This window comes from Helicoverpa armigera, chromosome 4 (genome assembly GCF_030705265.1).
Source record: "Helicoverpa armigera isolate CAAS_96S chromosome 4, ASM3070526v1, whole genome shotgun sequence".
NCBI classification, from domain to species: domain Eukaryota; kingdom Metazoa; phylum Arthropoda; class Insecta; order Lepidoptera; family Noctuidae; genus Helicoverpa; species Helicoverpa armigera.
In genome coordinates this window covers 10,676,420-10,695,591 of record NC_087123.1, presented here as the reverse complement: position 1 = coordinate 10,695,591, position 19,172 = coordinate 10,676,420, and the positions used below count along the sequence as shown (strand labels likewise).

Here is a 19,172-nt window from a genome sequence, read left to right as displayed (position 1 = left end):
GTCTATTACTACTGCGTTGTAAGGTCAAATTGGTATTTCAAAAAAAGTTTATCTGAGCATTGTAATGAAAGTATCAAGTTTTTATGATATTCGAGACACAGGTAATACTAAATCTAAGCTTTTACATGATATATTTTAATGGATTAGTGATTTAAGTTATTCGTCTCTAAATAATAAAAGTTTAAGGATAGTTATAAAACACAAAGTAACTTTATTCAATATCACAAACATTAAATAATGAGGTCAAATCATCAAATAAACGTCATAATTATCAACAGATTTAATAAAATTAAATAAATTAGTTACAATTTCCATTTCATACCAATGTCAATGCCGGCTTAACAATCCCACGAATATTGACGAAATATAACTCGAAAACCGTAAACAACGTTCCGATTAATGTAAAATTATTTAATTGTTTACCTACTGAGGAAAATTGGTAATTTATGAGTGAAATTCGTAGCGTCCTTCGATTCGGAACGCGTCACTAGAATTTTGTAAAATTACGTGTTTTGATAAAATCATTGTGAGGGTCGCGGTTTGAAGGTTAGTGCTCGCTTCTCAAGTACGAGAGTGCGGTTTGATATCAAAGACAAGTATCTCAATTTAAGACCGGTATTAATTTTGTAGGGATGTGTATTTTCGTGATATTTTCTTGGATTCCACAGAGTTACGACGTTATACACGAATAAGGACCAAATCATGAGAAAATAAAGAGATTTTAAATGCTTAAATAAAGTACCTAATCATTGTCCTGCAACCCAATTAATAAAAAAGTCAGAAAAACTACTATGTACTTAAATAACTCATAAAACAAATTGCTTTGCAATTCGCATCCCAGTTACCAAAATTAATCAAACTATTTAGAGTCCGCAATCTAAATAATGCAAAACTTTAGAACAACACTTGCACTGTCTACTACATAAACCAACTCTCATATAACCCAGCATCAGTCTCGATCGGCTCACATAAAATGATCGCAGCGTTTTATTTGCGGCGTAAAGTCTGCCACGGAAATTACGACCCGAGGCGGCGACGAGACGGCCGCATAACAAAGGGTAGCTAACAGATTTATTTCCATTGTTTCTCTACAATAAACTTTTGAGTGAGTTTTGTAGATAGACACTAAGTTCATGTTTGTACCTTTTTCAATTAAACAACACAAAAAAAATGAGTATTCACAGAAAAATTTGAGAAAAAACACTAATATTATCCATTTACAAGAAGTACATCATATCTTATCAAACACGCAACGTTAAGAAAGCAAAGGCTTAATAAATTCTAAAATAATTCTGAGGATAACTTCTTAGCAATAAAAGTAGTAATTAACACTTTAATACCTAAGTAAGTATCTTACAGAAACAAAAAGAATAATATTCAATAATTTTAAAACGTCATGTGTTTACAAGCTTTCATTAAAAAATAGCTACAGATCCATCATTGTATGCGCGATGAAATGTAAAAGGTACAAGTATTCATTTTCCGTGGCCATACCTTACGCAATAGGACAGCACAGCTTCTACATGGAAAAATATACGTAATAAATCATAATAAACCATATTGCTGTAATGTAGGATTAGTGCAGAAGTATAACCATTTCATTACCTACAGTAAAATTATCTGTTTGTTTATTTTTCATGGATAAACGAGTGAACCTATTTTGATGGACATAAACAATGTAGGTATAATCTGGAGTGCTGAAATGCGGCAAAAGTCAATATTATAACAATTACTGCAATTCTAAGTAATAGTTTATTTGTTTAGATATGTATTGATGTAAAAAGTGCTATCATTATTGTTTAGCTTTAGATAAGTGCCTACTCAAATGGAGTAAAGCCGAAAGCTACCAAACTTGGTGCCTGATGCTCATTCCTTTTCTATGTGAGAAGAGACCTAAGTCCTGTAGTAGGACAATAAAATGCTGATGATAACTTAATATTATGTAGGTAATATACATATATGGTAAATTGCAAGCAAAAGCTGAAAGCAAATAAATTCAATTTTGTTGTTATGTAACGAAAGTCTTGACTCAATATTGAGCTTCATGTCGGCTTAACGAAATGGATTCTGTATTGGAAGTAATCCAACTTATATACTATAAGCCGCTGATATATTTATATTGCAAACATTTCGATATGATGCTGTAAGGCCTTTATAAGTCTATAACTTCGTTATAAATAGGTCGAGGTCAAATACTGATAAAAAGCGGACAAAAGAATACTTTCAATTCACAAGAGATATTATCGACATATAACAGAATCTTTTTAAATGAGAGCAATTTTAAAATCTGGGCCTCAATCACTTGTAAAATTACTTACGCCGTCACAATATATCATAACAGTGTTAAGGCTAAGCCATCGGTAACTTAATGTAGTAGAAACTTTATTTAATTAAAATACTCTGTCACTACAAACAATTGACGGTTAATGTTTATTTGAGGATTTTGCGGAAAACTTTCATAAAAGCACACGGGTCTTTCAACTCGTGTAATTCATTTGGATCTGGCCTTTTCAAAGTCAAATTGCATCTAAAAAAAGGCCAAAAGAGCAAGGCTGAAATCGTTCCTGAAATTGCAAAAAACCAGCGCCTACAAAGGTAACCCTAAACCCCTTTTATGCCTTTTACACGTAAAGCTAGAACCGCTAGAAACGATCTGGCTGTTTTATATCCCAAAAAGCGCTGATTGTACATCAAACCACCAAAAAAACCGCCCACTCACTCACCTACATGTTTCACTTACTACAAATGGCCACCGAACAAATAAAACAAATCTGAACTTCTCCATATCTCTCTCGTTATGAGTCACAAAGAGACCGCCTGACCCCCACATAGGTTGAACTTTCTATGCAGTTGCTACCGACGTGAGGTCACGAGTATTTGCCCATAATTTATGGGTCAAATTAAAAACTACTGCCTCATACCCTGATGCTTATCTTCTATGTGTGGGTGTACGTGAAATTGTTTAGATACGTCCTACGCGTGTGTGCAACTTTCTTTGTCGTCTTCATGTCAGTTCTAGCTAAGTTTGGCAGCTGGACTCTCTATAAATATGCCTGGTTTTGAAGTGGTCTTGTCTGATTTGGTGTTTTTATTTTCTTCCAAAAGTATGCAATGCTACTGTTTCAATGCTACTGAATTGACTGAAGTTTTTAATATTCTATAAACAATGTCGGGACACCTTTTTCACACACGGTTGATTAGCCCCATGGTAAGTTATTAATTAACTTGTGTTATGGGTGCTAACACAACTGATAAACTACATGGAGCTACATATATACATATTTATAAATACATATTGTAACACCCAGACCACGGCCAACAAGCATGCTCATCACACAAATGTCGACCGAACCGGGAATCGAACCCGGGACCTCAGGTCCGGCAGTCCGGCATGGTGACCATTGCGCCATCGAGGTCGTTAATTTATAATTACGTTAATTATATGCTAGATATTTACCTTCAGAAAGAGTGCTATTAAATGAGCTTCTTTATTATGCACGTCTACATTTTTAAACATTATTTAATCTTCTAACAGAAATTGTAACACGATAGCATCTTCACCATTCAAAAGGCTTACGTCAAAAAAAATGCAACACAAAACCGATTGTTCGCACCAACTTTTTTCGCTAATCCATCCTATTCAAGAAGAAAAACGATGAAAAAGAAATAAAACTGCAACAGAGGGTCATTAAACTATCACTGAATGTAGGCTAGTAATCCTATCACTTGATATCATGGCTACAGCCAATGGAAATTAGGCCATATTTCTGTAGGGTTATGGTGTAAATTGCAATGGATGTGGAATGATAAGTGCGACTGTGTGAACTTTGTCGCAGCTGACCGGTCAGTATCGCGTTACGGCTTTGCATTCGATTACATGTGTCGGCAAGACATGGGCGATAGCGAGAGCGATTAGCGATTGACAATTGCAAGGATTTATCAAAAATTAGATGGTAAATAACTAAACTGAAAAAAGTTTTGCGTAAAGCAAGAAATTCGATATCAGCAATGTTTGGTAATCCCAATCACTTAAAAAGATCTTAAGAACCCTCCAACACTTGCACCCCTTTTTGCACAGAGAATCAATACTAATGTTAAAACAGGTCAGAATAAAGCTAAATATGTCTAAAACCGACAAAAACAACACTTTGGTAAATGATCTGACATTTCACTCGGAACTCGCATGAATGCCACTTCAAAACCAAACACGAGCCAATAAAATAACAAGATCAATCGATCCAGTAACCAATGCCCCATAACTTAACTACAAACAAAGCTTTGACTCCAATATCCAAATATGGAGTAGTAATAAGACGATTCGAGCGGAGGCCGTTGACCTGCGAATGGCGGATCCATGTAATTTTACCAACACAGACATAAATTGGTCATTGTTCAAGGCCCCGCTCGCGCTCGTAACTTGACATCAAAGTACTATAGGTGAATTAGTTATTTAGCTCACTCGATCTAAATTAATGTCTGTACAACATATCCTAATATGGTCCGGTATTTCAGCCCGTACTTTGATCTAAACAGATAAGGAAGCGATTCAAACCACTGTGTTTCAATTAACGGTAATTTATTAGTCCTTAAACTTGCAGTAGGGAATTTTATGTGTATGTGGTTATCATTTTATGTGTATTTTCGGAATTTTATGTGTGGTTTTATGCTAGTTTTATGGGAACAAGTTGCAGGCTGTGTAAAGTTGCATCAAAAGCAAACCACAGTTTAATAAATATGTGCGGTTCTAAGGGATTGCTACCATCTTCTGTATCGGTAGTACAAGCCTCCATAAAAATATTAAGTCACAACATGTGGTATGTTCAAGGATAAAAATGTTTCTACAAAATGCTTGTTCCCTCCCGCTTTGTTTCTAAAGTAAGTATTTGGCAGGCACTTATACAAAAGGAACCAATTCTTACTTGTTTAAGTAAACAAGTTAAAATTGTAGTTTCAGCTTTGCACTTAGCACGATTTTTCATCATCTATCTACCATCTATTTGACAATACATGTAACCAACTCGTAACTCACACAAGTATGATACAACTACATATGTATGTTGTGACGTCACAAATCTAACCATTTACTATCAGATCAGCCCCGTAAGCACGTACAACAGATTACACCCGGTGGGTAAACCACGGTAGCCATTTGTAAGCGATCCATGGCGGGCCGTGCATGAGTTATTGGCTTCTAACGCATCAGCTGTGCGGCGATCGAAAGGTAAACATCGGCTTTGTTGGTGTTAGGATATTGTAGGGCGATGGTGCCACTGTGAGCGAGAAATTTTGTAACTATAACTTTAAATCTTAATTAATCTCAATAAAATAAAATTATAAGACTGTCTGCCTCTTTTAAATGTTTGTATGTTACTCAATTAATAATTCTATTGAATGTTATGTTATGAATTCTATTGTTCAATTAATGATTCTATATGAGAGGGAAATATGTTTTACATACCTGAAACAGCAGATAGCCGGACTCGTACATCCAGAAGTCATCGGGCGCGTTGCCCGGCTTGGTGAGTTGTATCGCGAGACAGCGCTGCAGGATCAGCTGACAGCGCTGTCCGCCCGCTCCGCGACCGCTCATGCCTTACACGGGCGGCGGCATGCTCTGTGGGAGACGAAAAATGGGCTTTAGATTTTTGTTTGGCGTGTAAACTTAGAAGCGTATGGGCTATACGCGCACTCCAGTAGGTATGCGTGAGTTAGATGCAAGTCACCATTAAGTTCGGCGAGAGTTTATTTCTCGCCGAACTTAATGGTGACAGTCGACAAATGGTTTTAGAAAAACTGTAATGTTTTAAAGGTGTTAAACGTTATGCTAATAAAAAAATGGATAAAATACTCTATAGTTAGTCTGGCTTCTAAGTACCTACAGATTATATGATTTCTTACAAGCTTCTGTTTGATTTGTTAACATTAGATGCTGTAGATTGTGTATTTTCCCACAAGTCTTGGATTTTTAAACAATGTTGCAGGTAAGATATCTTTATAAAAAGAAAGGAGGAAAAAAACATATCTAGTAAATGACCAAATTATTGTGTCACTGCTATAAAATTTTACGGGTTAAAGATCAATAATTTTGTGAATGCCTCTTTACGCGACACAAAAGTTGTTACATAATTGTTAAAACAATTGAAACAAAACCTCTCCGTTCAACCGTTAACCTGTACCTTATATACTAAACTGTATTTTTATCGGAACCGTATTTTTTATACTTAACCACCGAATCGCTATTACTATTACTTACATATAAAAATTACAGATATTAACAGCCCATTTCCGCTTACAGACCTACCACAGCGTTATGTCCTAACCATGTTTGTTTTTATTTCCATTCAACCGTTTACTTTTCTAATTTGGACATCTAAAGAGACAGTCCCATACATTGTCTTAGTATACCAAACAAAAAGTTCTAAGAACCAAAAATACACGACCTCTTTGTTAAAAAAAAGAAAAACTCGTCAATTTCGTTTGAATATCGAACGTGTCCAAATAGTTTTTACCGCGTAATAGATACTGTCATTGATCCGTTATTGACATTGAAAATCCCGGTAGTCGATCAAAGTTTAGATAAAATGACACAGGATTATCTTGGGTCTAAAAATAAATTCGTGCCGATTACATCTAAGCCCAAACATGTTTTGAATAGTTATCGACATGATAGATCAATGACGAAAATTAAGGACGTATTAGTCACCGAAATTGTACAAACAAGTGAGAATTAGCATAAAAAAGAATTTGAATAGTCCAAATCCTGGTTATTTGTGTTTTAAAATGGCTTATCGAAATGTTCTGTGTTCTAATAATAGAACGCTAATCGTCGAGACCCTTGACACGACAGTTTGAGAACAAGGTGACATTAGGTATTGTTTACATTGTCCTTTAATAGCGTTTGCGGTTGCCTTAGTACTCGCAAACTGGAGACTTTTCAGTCGGCCGACAGTTTGTTCGGACGCTTGATAGGTGCGAAGATGTATGAGAATGCGTAAATTACAACAATTAGGTATATTTGGCCGGTTTCGGACTGGCTAAAAACTTTGATTGAATTCTCGATTTTCTAAGAAAATATTTTTTTCTAAGCCTCGGGCCAACTGTCGGTCGACTGTTTAGTCTTCAGTTTGCGGATACTCTTATACCGGATAAGTAATAGGGTACCGGATAAATACTGTGTGAATGAGCTTTAACGCGAAACATCACTGAATAAAATTAGAATTATACTGTCACGTAATTTGAGAAGAACTGTGGTTACGAGTTCACGATAATCGAATTAGTAGAGTTATTTAACATAGTCTTGATATTTACCGGTAAATTAATGGTATTAATCTATTACAATCGTAGATTAACTGTAAAATGTGGATGCGGATTTTAGTTTTGTCAAGGAGACAGCAATTTTAAACGTGAGAATAGTTTTTCTGTTTTAAACAAATACTAATAAAGACCGAAAATTACTCGCTAATTATGTGGTCAAATATTCTTTGTTTGCCATAAGTCAATAGGTACCTACCTATTTAATGTAATTTATACGTGCGTAGAATTACTTAATTTCAAAATAAACTAAGTACCTTATTAACAATGAGCATACCTTTAACTAAAAGTCGTAAAACAAAGTATGTTTTTAATTAGAAAACTACAACATTATACCATTTAGTACCTAACGCTTAATATTCTTGTAATTTCCCCATAATATTCTAATCCCTCTATCCCACGTATTTAAAAACAAGCGCTAAATAAACCCATAGAGCTATGTCCTGAAATTGTCACTAACAACAACTAGAGTAATTATATAAGCAAAAGCAATTCCCAACTCTAAACTAACAGCTTTTAGTCAGAACATTACCATATCTATTCACTTGCTGCCAAATACAACATGCAGTTACAGAGAACCTTAGGTAATAGAAATAAGGGTTATATTTGCTTGGGTCAGAGTACTGTTTAAACTTGTATAAAGTTAAGTGTATGATAAACGCAGAAGTAAGTACAATGCGTTTACATCATATTATGTAAATGATTTAGCACGTCGGGAAGAGATATAATTTAAGTGTTTTTAGTTGATTTGCTGTAAATAACTTTGAGTTATTGGTCGTACGTAAATACTGGAAAAGCGGTTCGATTTCCTGAAATAGGCGATGTTTATTGGTTCCCGTGTACTTTTGCTTGATTGAAACAGTTCAATCTGATGTAGAGGAGTTAATAGCCTATCGAAAGCAAAGACAATCTCTTATTCACAGTTGCTTAACTTTTCCTTAACCGACTTCAAAAAACGTAGATTCTCTTGTAATTTCTCTCTATATTCTTGCAAATGTGACAATTCTGTTCGTGTTAGCCGATTAGCTCCAGCTTTATTTTATTTATTTTGATCCTGTAAGACGGTTTATTTGAATAAATTGTAAAATTAATTTCAGATATTCACATAGACCTAGCTTTTTTAAAAAGTTTTCCATAAAATTATAAATTTCCTTCAAAACAATTGCGTGTTACATACCGAACGAATCGCGGCTTCATTTTTAACCGACAAATATTAAGGCCGTGCCACACTGGCGATTGGAGCCATTATAACGGCATTACCGCCAATTTGAGAGTTGTGTAACTCACTACTGTTACGAATGTATTGCACGTCACGACGTTTGTTCGTCTTGAATTGTTGGGGAACAAATGTATAAAGAAGTCGTTGTTTTGTTTGAAAGTTGGTGCATTTGAAAATGAGTGATTATGTTAGAATACTCGCTCACCAATACACGTGCTCAAAGCGGTGAATTTGGGCATATCGACCAAACTTGAGGGAGGACTTTGCCCAGAAGTGGACGTGAGTGGATGTCTTGACAACGAAATGTTTCCCTAGGTTAACAATAGAAACTTTCAAGAATTGGGATTTATATAAATGTATTGTACTACACACACATTTCATACAAAAATATATTTTTTAATTTAATTACATATCTATGGATTGGAAAAAACGGGGTGGAAATTATATTTACCTATTCTATTATATCTTAAAAAGTTGTTAATAAAATAGAAACAAAGCAGTTTTATTTCATGTAATGCTGACATTATTGTGAGAGTTTCTGTTATTTAATTGTTATTATGTTTGATGCGTGGTTAATTGTATTAATTAACCTTTTACATAACTTTAGTATCGACTAGCGGCGCGATGAAAGGAGGTTCTCACTGTACAAACGTTCCTCTTTGTATGTTGATAAGACCAGTGTTGCCATAACAAAAAAAATAGAAGAAAAAAGGAGGATATTATGCATTAATATAGCAACACTTCCCGTTTACTAACAGATAATTTCACAACGACAAATGCAGGAAGTGTAACAATATAAGAAATGAGCAAGCTATGAAAAATTGCAACATTTTCCTCGCAGTGGGCGGCAGAATTGCTTTTATCCGTAAAAGGTATAAATCCGTATTTTGCTACATTATATAAAATTCACCTGCTCTTATTTTCCTGTTATATAAGCTGTTTAGTAAACATAGCATTGATCTAAGTGGTACATTACTCATCCATCGGATATAGTAAGGAATAGTAGAAACAGAACAGTACATGCATTTGTTTTAAAGTGAGTGAGTCAAAGTGAGTTTTAAAGATTCTATAATGTCACCGATAAATCCTACTATGTGTACTATCACTCAAATTGTCTTCTTAAATTGTACCTATTAACTACCTACTAAAGAGTCGTTTTACAAGGGTATTTTTTCAGGTGAAATGAAACATGTATGCTATGTTGCTATGTTTAATACAACGGTTCGAAAAACCCTAAAATATTATCACTGTTTAAGCTCGCTAAAACATGGAATTGTAGGCCAGTATCAGAACCTATGTAAATAGCTACTAAAAAAAATTATGCTACGTCAGACATTACACTAACATTTCTTTCATTATAGATAAGCTACCGCGAGTAGGTACAGATAGAATGTAATTTCTTCGAATTCAATAAGTGTCACGGTGTCACTATACTTGACAACTTGATTTAACGACTTTATTATTGAGTATTTACTTATTATATTTTATAGCGTGAATGAAATCAATACCTAGTCATTTGTGGGTCAAGTGCTGAAAAAATTGCATGTGTCATAAAGATTCAGTAAAGCAATTGAAAGCTACCAATGTCTGCACTAATATAACAAGTTTAATAAAAGCTTGGAAGATTATGCTAGCTTCTAAATAACTTCCTATCAAGTGAAACACTAAAAACAACACCTTCCGATACCTGTAAAATAAATACTTACTGTAAACTAAACATAAACGACGATCTTCAGAACACTTCAATATTTTTTTCGAAAAGCATCCCGTAATTCAGTTTCGTTTGTCGTGTGCTTATTTTAGGAGCCCCTAAAACACAAGTCTTGCACTGCTAAATATGTCGCATCTAGTTTATATCAACAATGTTTTGACTTAAACCAATTCTAGTTCGCAATAGATCTCCCTTCCCACACGATCCCACATCACTCCAGTTCTATCGCCCATCAAAGGCAGACATCAACTCATAAATCTCAGAGCTTTCATTGAGATAACTTTCTCTATGAATATGTTTAACGTTATACCATAAAATAGATGGTTGTATGCACTTTCATTTCCATATGGTACTGCCGAATTGTATCTCGTTTGTGAAGTGGCTTGTTGGTCTAGTCGTAAATGGTCGTTGAGTTTGAGTTCATGGGTTCTTGTATTTGGTACTGTTGGACAAGATATGATCATCATCCTCCGAGCCTTTTTCCCAACCATGTTGGAGTTGGCTTCCAGTCTAACCGGATTCAGCTGAGTACCAGTGCTTTATGGACAAGATATGATATTCAGCTGAAAAGAAGTCTGGCTAGCTCTAGGCATAAGTATTAACTTCTCTGTGTGTTGATAAAGGCTGACTATAATGAAATAAAATATCATCAATGTTATCGGTATCTGGTGGCTGCCTGACACACACTTGTATGTCATAGCTATGCCTGTTTGATAATAGGACTCAAACTGAATTCCATTATCAACTAGGCAATAATGAATCGATTACAAACATTGCTCAATTACCCCAGAGAGTGCTATATCTAATATTTCATATGAAAATATCGGACGATACCTCAGGCACACATCATGTTTCAAACACATACAGCCGTACCCTCTAAGGTCACACAAACAGTTATTCAATTGTTTTAAATATCAAGAAACAAAGTCATTGACCCACCCGTATATAGAAAAACTATTTACCTACCAGCATATTATGTATGGAGATTATTCGGTTTTTAGCAATTTGCGAATAACGGTGTGTTTTCTTAGTCCGTGGGAATGGAAGTAGAATTTGTAATGTCAGGTTATCTGGTAAGCGGAGTCGGGTGATAGAATCGGGTTACCTGATAATGACTACAATGGTAGGCTCACGACTTGCTACTTGTAGTTATTAGGTACGCGTTTGGAATATTTAATGGAAACTAGAAAATATTTTTCCAAGCTATCTTATATCAGAAAGCAAAAGAAATATAAAAATATGTGTTTTAAACACATACATATGTGTTTACAATGAAATTGTTAACCACGTAAAATTATACCGCAATCGAATTTAGGAGCTCACCAAATTAGTTACCTATGACATACTTCCATTTACCATATACATAAATTCGCGAACTATTTCGCCATACAAAAACAATGGCGAACAACCAGTACCGTTTTAAACAAAACACTGACAAATCTTTGCCTTATCTATACTTTGTTACATCTACATCTCTGAATAGCAAGCCCATCTAGCTACTCAAATCTGCCAAAAAAAACCAATCAACATTGAACCTTATACCCTAGATATAAAGTTGAATTCGGCTCAAAGGTGATTTGACAGATAGTAGTACCATGTACGAGGTTCTTGACCAATTCATATTTTCCCACAAAAACACGAGGTACATCTGACCTTCACGTAAAAGTGGTACAGAATCTCGAGTTGCAAGATGCAAATGATATGGGCTAGGATTCTGCGAAGAGATAAGTGTAGAATAACAAGCTACTGGTAGGTTATGCTTCTTGCCGAAGTGTTCTTGTGTAGGTTTCTCTGCCAACACGAAAATTTGAGTAAATCTTCAGAATCATGACACCTCACTTTGACCACATTGAAATATGAATTCACTCCCATAATTCACAAATATGCACTTAAACATACAGCTCTTATCAAATAACTGTGCCGTTCTGAATCCAGATTCACGTGAATGCGCAATATTATTCCATAGTCTCTAGCACGAATCCTCAGAGGGTCGTCATCGGCAATTTTTTTTGACAAGATCTTTGTAACACTTGATTTGCCCCTTACATTTAATTCTAGCTTTACCACTATCAATCTCACCAAAATCATAGGTAAATTAAAGATACCTATTCTTGCGAAGTGACAGTACCTACATACATACACACACACACACAAACAAAACTTCTACAACTAGTGTGACCGGTATAGTAGAATCGTTTTCAACTAGATCAGAGTCCGCAGTAAATCAACTACGTTGTGGGCGAAAGATATCGGTCTGTTTATTAAGTACCTGGTGCTGTTTCCATTGGACACAGAGAGTGGTTTCCTGAGGCTTCATCTGCTTTATACTGCTCGTTATTTCAAGCGTCGTCACCTGTCCGCATGGTATACTCATAGAAATTCGTTATTTTGTCTTTTTTTGCCTAAGTTATAATGCCTATGTTCTCCAACAACATAAAATTCAGTTTTCGTTGTTGGAGAACTTAGGCATTAAAACAACTGTTTACCACTATCTTTACATTCGTTGTTTAAAAAAAAATGCTCGTTTATGTAGTCGATGAACTTGGGTTTAAACTACAAGGAATCCAATTGATTCAAAAAAGTATAATTTACAGTTAATTTACAGAGAAAAACTACAGTTCTCAAGGGAAACCCTTTATTCGTTCCTTGGCTTTTCAAGTAGGAGATGGGCTTCCATCTTCTATAAAGTAAAATTAGATCTAGTACCAAGTGAAAGTGTAAACCCGTGTCGTACGCGACCATGCGCACGATCACCAACTCAGGCCCATCAGTGTATGTGAATGAACCTCGTGGGTGTACCCATTCATAAACAATGAATATAATCGTGTCAATTTACTGTATTCGCAGTCATTTGTCTTGCTAGCTTTTTCTTCGCAGGAAAAAAACAACCAGTTTACCAAGACCTCTGTTAAAAAACATGTTGTACGTAAGCAGAGGTCAAGTTATGGTGGACATGTAACTTTTTGTGTATGTTGAACAATTTTTGCCTCGTAATAAAGAAAGTTATCATTTATTGAATATTGCAATAAAAGATGTTTTGTATGAATAACGGCTTTAGTAAATGTTATACTTCATTTGATACCAAGGTCATGCTTAATATAATCATTTCTTGATTGCAATGTAGATATAATGGACTATAGTAAGTATTACTTTGTACTCATTACGAAGTGATTTGTAGAATTTAAAATGTTATAAAAAGTAGGTGACAAAAGTGTATATTAAAAAGTACCAGTTAGGTATAACAGATAGGCAGTCGTTCCATATAAAACTCTGGTACTCAGCTGCATCCGCTTAGACTGGAAGCCGACCCCAACATTGTTGGGAAAATACTAGCAAGATAATGATGATTCACAGAATACTGCCACGAAAATAATTAACATTTTACCCAAACAATTAATTTCAGTAGTTACTTTTAATTTTAATTCATCTCACGATTTACGAATATAACATCCATATAAAGTTTATAACCTAACCTTACGTATTCACGTGTGATAGTTAAGACGGATACTAAATGAGCACTAGCTTTAGTCTAGAATACTAATCCGCAGTTAGCAGTTACCGTTAGAACGATTAACATAATATCCTTAGTTAAAATATATTGTTAGGGTACGTGTACGTGAATGTTAAAGTTAATAAATAATTTTTTTTCTTATGTATTACATATGAATAAAGTGCCGTTTTTAATCACTTTTTTATGTGCTATATTTTATTTCCCCATCTTCCTTGATTGTTTATTCATGATATCCATATACATATTATATATAAATATTCATAGTTGTAGAGTTTTTCATAGTTATCTACAATACTTAGATTTTCTTTTACCGTATTTTATCTAAATACAATGCTTTTCTATTGGGTATAAACTCTCTACAGTGCAAAGACCTTCCTACTTATATATGATATACCTAATACCTACATTGAACTCACCCCTTCATATGTGTGCATCCGTGTGAGCAAAATATCAACAAAATACACCATAAAAGGCAAAAATACATTAAATACACTTAACCTTCACATGTGTGCTGATCATTAGTGTGTCTGTGTGTGTGCAACCGGACACAAAACCGCTACATCCGACGACGGCGCTTTGAATGTCAATGTTACCACAAGGACTTGACTTGATCTACTAGCGCACACTAGCGCCGCGAATATTTTAATTAATCGCCAGAAAAAGTTGTTGGCGATTGGAGATCAAATTGTTGCCACCTCGTTTTTTAAACTCGTTTGGTTTATATGTGTTTGTGTTGTTTTAGAGCGGTGTTAGATGTGAGGTTGTTTGAGACACTTTGGTTGTTGTGATCGGCAATTGTTTGTTTGTGATTGCAAAACTATTTGGATTGACATGAGCATAAGTCTGGTTTAGTGATGTAAAATGAAAAAAAACGATTTGTTTTTTTTCACTTTATTGAAAAAAAACATGAAAAAAAACTTTGCATCGTTGTTTTTTTTCTAAATTTGGTTTTTTTTCTAGCCTACTTTTTAGTTCAATTTTCAAAATTTCCCTTTCGTTGAGTTAATATAAATGAATGTTGCCAATATTTTTATGAAATTTGGTTCTGTTTTATCAGAAAAGTACCGTAGATTCAAGAATAAACCTAAGACTCTATTATGTAACCTTAAGTATTAATCTTTAACGGTAAATGCCCTAACAATTTAAGAGTTATTATATTCTTGAAAAAAACAAGGCCCAGAAAAAAAACTGTTTTTTATCTGGTTTTTTTTCAAGGTTTTTTTTCACACTAGAAAAAAAACGGTTTTTTTGCAACACTAGTCTGGTTAGATGTGTAGTCCCCAATAAAGCTAGTTCTTAGCTAAAATAGTAGTCGCAAAGTATTCTACACCTAATAAGACATTAAAGTTTAATTAAAACTGCATTATAGCCTGAATTGCTTATTAGCACATTTTTCCCCTTTCCTAGAATTGAAATGAAATAAAGAAATGCGTATTATCGCCACACTCATGCGTGCTATTCATATCAAATGCAGCAACAGCATTATTAAAATTTCAATTACATTTTTTCAAAACAAACGCGACGTAACAGGTCACGTTCACGCGCAGATGTCAAAAGAAAGAAAGAAAGAAATATAATAAAGAAAGAAAGAAAGTATGTTCATAACTAATCATTTCACACAACATTGATATTCTGACATTATCGGAACTATCATATCACCTAATGCGACAGGGAAAGTCGAACAATGTAATGCGAAATATCGATAAGGAATTTATTCGATATAATGCGCGTGCGATCTCAATTGATAAGTCGGTGACATTGGCATCATTTTGACAACTCTATTCTATTGTTTTTTTTCCTCTACGGGTTAGGTATCATAATTGTTCTAATCGATTGTATTCAAGCCAGTTTTAATGTTGTTTTAGCAAGAAGTAGGTAAGTAGTTTGTAAATGAGGTATATATTAATAGCAAACGAAGATTGGTTTGCTAACATGAGATAATTTCAGTTTAAGCTTAAAATTATTATTTGTAACCTACTTTTGACTATGTCAAAAATAATCTTTTTAATACCTACTTATGTCATTTTGAAAAATTCATGCGTATTAACTTTATTCATTTAAAAACTTATACAACTGTAACTTAATGATTTTAAATTACCTCCTACTTTTCTTTTACATGTCATTGGTATTCATAACCTCTTGATGTTACGATCTGAATAGTAATAATATACTTACTACGGATTGAAATGAATCTCACAGGTCATTCACACTTTTACCTTTTCACCTATCACGAAATATTCTAAGAGTTCTTACCTAATGATTTTATTTTCGTACTACTTAGCTGTTTTACCGCGGTTTTACTCACGTTCCTTGGGACTAGGTTCTGCCCTTACTCGGATAAAATAAAGCCTATGTTACTCGGGAAGAGTGTAGCTTCCCACCAGAGAAAGAATTTTGCACATCGGTTCAGGGGTTTTGGATAATTTAGAGTACAAACAAACAAACAAAAAAATGTTTCGCCTTTACTATGTTAGTGTAAAATATAGATTAATGATATTTTATGTTAATACATTCATTGCTTGCATACGAAATTTTAAAATCAGCTATTTAGATTTAAATAAGTAAACTAGGGTTAACGTTGGTTTTTTGTAAGAAAACTGATTACGCACGACGCAAATATATAAACATAATATTATGTAAACATTATAATATTATGATTTAATAGCTACAGGAGATCAAGAAGACATTTCCGAATATTAATTTTCTTTTGACAGTCTTTTCCTATCTGAATTGAATTAACACTATTTTACTTTATTTTTTCGAATATTGTCGTTTCTAGAATATTAAGTAATACTGTAGTAAAATAAGTAAATAAGGTTTTTTAAATAAATCAGTACCGTAACTACTATCTCCATTTTCGCAAGTGAGATTTATAATATCGTTATGAGCCAAGATTGTGAGCAAATATGATATATGCATTTGTTTGTGCAAAATCGTATGTAGTGTAAAACCTTTAATTTGCTATGCAGTTACGTATCTCCGAGGTTAATACGGTTAAGGAAATTATGACAATATACATTGGCTAAGTTAAATAAAAACACCACTGTAAAATTGGACCAGCTTTTTACTCTAAAATTAATATAGTGGACCTAGCTCAACATTCTTTATTTCCCAGACTAAAATAATAATTTTAATATAAAACTGTCGTATAAAGCGAACTATTTTCACGACTATAAAAACTCCCCAGCTGAAAGGAATTTAATAATCAGCGTACACCCTGCCGCGGAAGTGTTAACTTACACTCAGTGTTTATAGTCGAAATTTTAGGAGTTCATTCACTGGCTGTTAGGACGACTGTACGAAGCAAAGTTAAGTTTTGAAAGATTTCTGAGTTTTCGTTTTGTATTGTAAGATGTAAGAAGTTAACATAATATTCATATTTTCTGAATATCTAGATTGAATATTTTTTACAATTTTACCTTATATTCTATGCAAGAAAATACCCCTGTGGCTAACCGGCTAACCCAATAATTTGTGAGAAAGAAATTTGCTCTTGCTTTAATAACTTAAACTAAACTAAAATGCCATCTTCTTTTTTTTCTTCAGCCACTGCAATCCGAGCGATGTCAAAGCTTGTCAAGCAAACTAGAACATAAAATCTCTTTCAATTAGCAAAAAGTAAACTCGGAGTTTAAATGCTGTACAACTAATCGCTCCTATCTCGGCTGTTCCATCGATATCGATCATTCTGTCTCTCTCAGACGCCACAAAGTAAAAAAGCAGTAATAAAGTTTCAAAGTGACATGTCTGCAATTTAACTTGGCAGAAGCGAACATTTCATGCCATACTAACTTAATAAAAGGACCAAGTTTATTGCTTGATATAAGTCTAGACTTGGCATGTAACTTGACGGATTAAATAGACTAGTTTAGTCTTGGCAGGGATTGAGGATTTTACGATTTTTTCTGTCTCTATACTATGTGTGTAACTGTGCAAGTATTTGGGTGCAGTGTCAACAGAGGAACATAAATTAAGGACGTTAAAAATTTTGTACTACTCTATACGATTATGTGTTCTGTAGATTTTAACACAGATTATTGTTCATTCTTAAATGTAGAGTGTCTTATTTTGACAAGAGTAATCAATAACGTATTTTAGCTCCAGTGATAATATTTTAAATGCTTACCCTAAGAATTCAAAATTGAGTTTTAAAGTTAATAATTAACCGATAAGCAGGTTAGCCAAATACAATAGCCAATTTGATTGAGTAAATACTTTGTATTTTCTTACTACATACTTAAGTGTAAATTACTTATTGTAAAGGATAATAAACTGGCTAGCCATCAGGTGTTTTATAAACATGTAAAGTTCGTGACAAATCCCCCTTGCAAAACCTTATTGTTTCTGAAAAGGCTTTGACTTAGTGATCATAAAATTAAGTAGGAATTTTGAAATAATGGCAAGAGTAAACAATGGTATTTCATTTCTAGTTATACGAAGCATGGGAGATCGTTAAACATTGCTAAATAATATTATTACTTAGTTAATTTTACTACATAAGTGACATTTAATTTCATGTCATCATTAGGTAAAATTATTAATTGCTTGAACGTTCTAAGAATTTTATTGTTCGTCTATACCTATTGGAATTAGGAAAATGTCAGCTCAGAAACTTTAATTGTAAAGTTCACGAGGAACTCAAAAGTGTTAATCGCTAACAAGACTGTTATAATCTAATCTAACAACAAAAATACGCCTCTATACAGCAAATTTCTCACTTATTGATGTTATTTATAATTAAAAAAGAATACACTGATCTGCAAAATAATGGGTAGGTAACTTAATTAGATTGCAGGCGTTGAATGTCGACTTAATGAATAGCCACAGACAGTCTGGATAAAATTTTCTATTCAAACAGTAACAAAGCATCTTAAGAGGGTTATAATGAAATTGTATATTATTTTCTTGCTTATCCTTTAGAAAACTCATATTTTAAAAGCTGAATAAATGTGCCTTATTATGCTATGGACCTGGTTTATTACCATTTATTCCAAGCTTTACACAAATTACAACTTCAATTTCGAGTAATTTTTCATCTCGACATTTTCCCGGCTCTGTGCCAAGTGGCCAAGGTTTTCTTAAGACTACTCGTGCGTACATTAGAAGGTAAAGTAACGTCAGCATGTTCCTTGTTATTAAACCATGATCTCCACAATTATACTATCAAACGGTAAAATAAAAGATGATTGAAAAACAATTGAATGTAGAAGCCACGAATTCATTTAGGTACTTACAATCAAACACACAAGTTCTTTAGACACATACTCAGCGAAGGAAATCCGATCTGGCATCCGATAAAAAAATCGCTTTTCGAGTAATCGACACCGCACGTCAATTTCACTACAAAAAAGTCGCGCGACATGACTCATTGTGCGGAAACGTCGACGGCCAAGGTCGTATAATCGCATCCAGCGACGCGC

General features: G+C 34.0%; 1 protein-coding gene across 1 annotated transcript in view; it reads right to left on the bottom strand.

The window, feature by feature from the left end:
* LOC110374538 (probable serine/threonine-protein kinase DDB_G0267686) overlaps positions 1-19,172 on the bottom strand; it is a 180,445-nt gene that overhangs the window by 139,457 nt on the left and 21,816 nt on the right. Inside the window, exon 2 of the mRNA XM_049847007.2 lies at positions 5,459-5,614. Coding sequence (XP_049702964.2) covers positions 5,459-5,590 — 132 coding nt within the window. The 5' untranslated portion in view covers positions 5,591-5,614. The remainder of the gene's footprint in view (positions 1-5,458; positions 5,615-19,172) is intronic.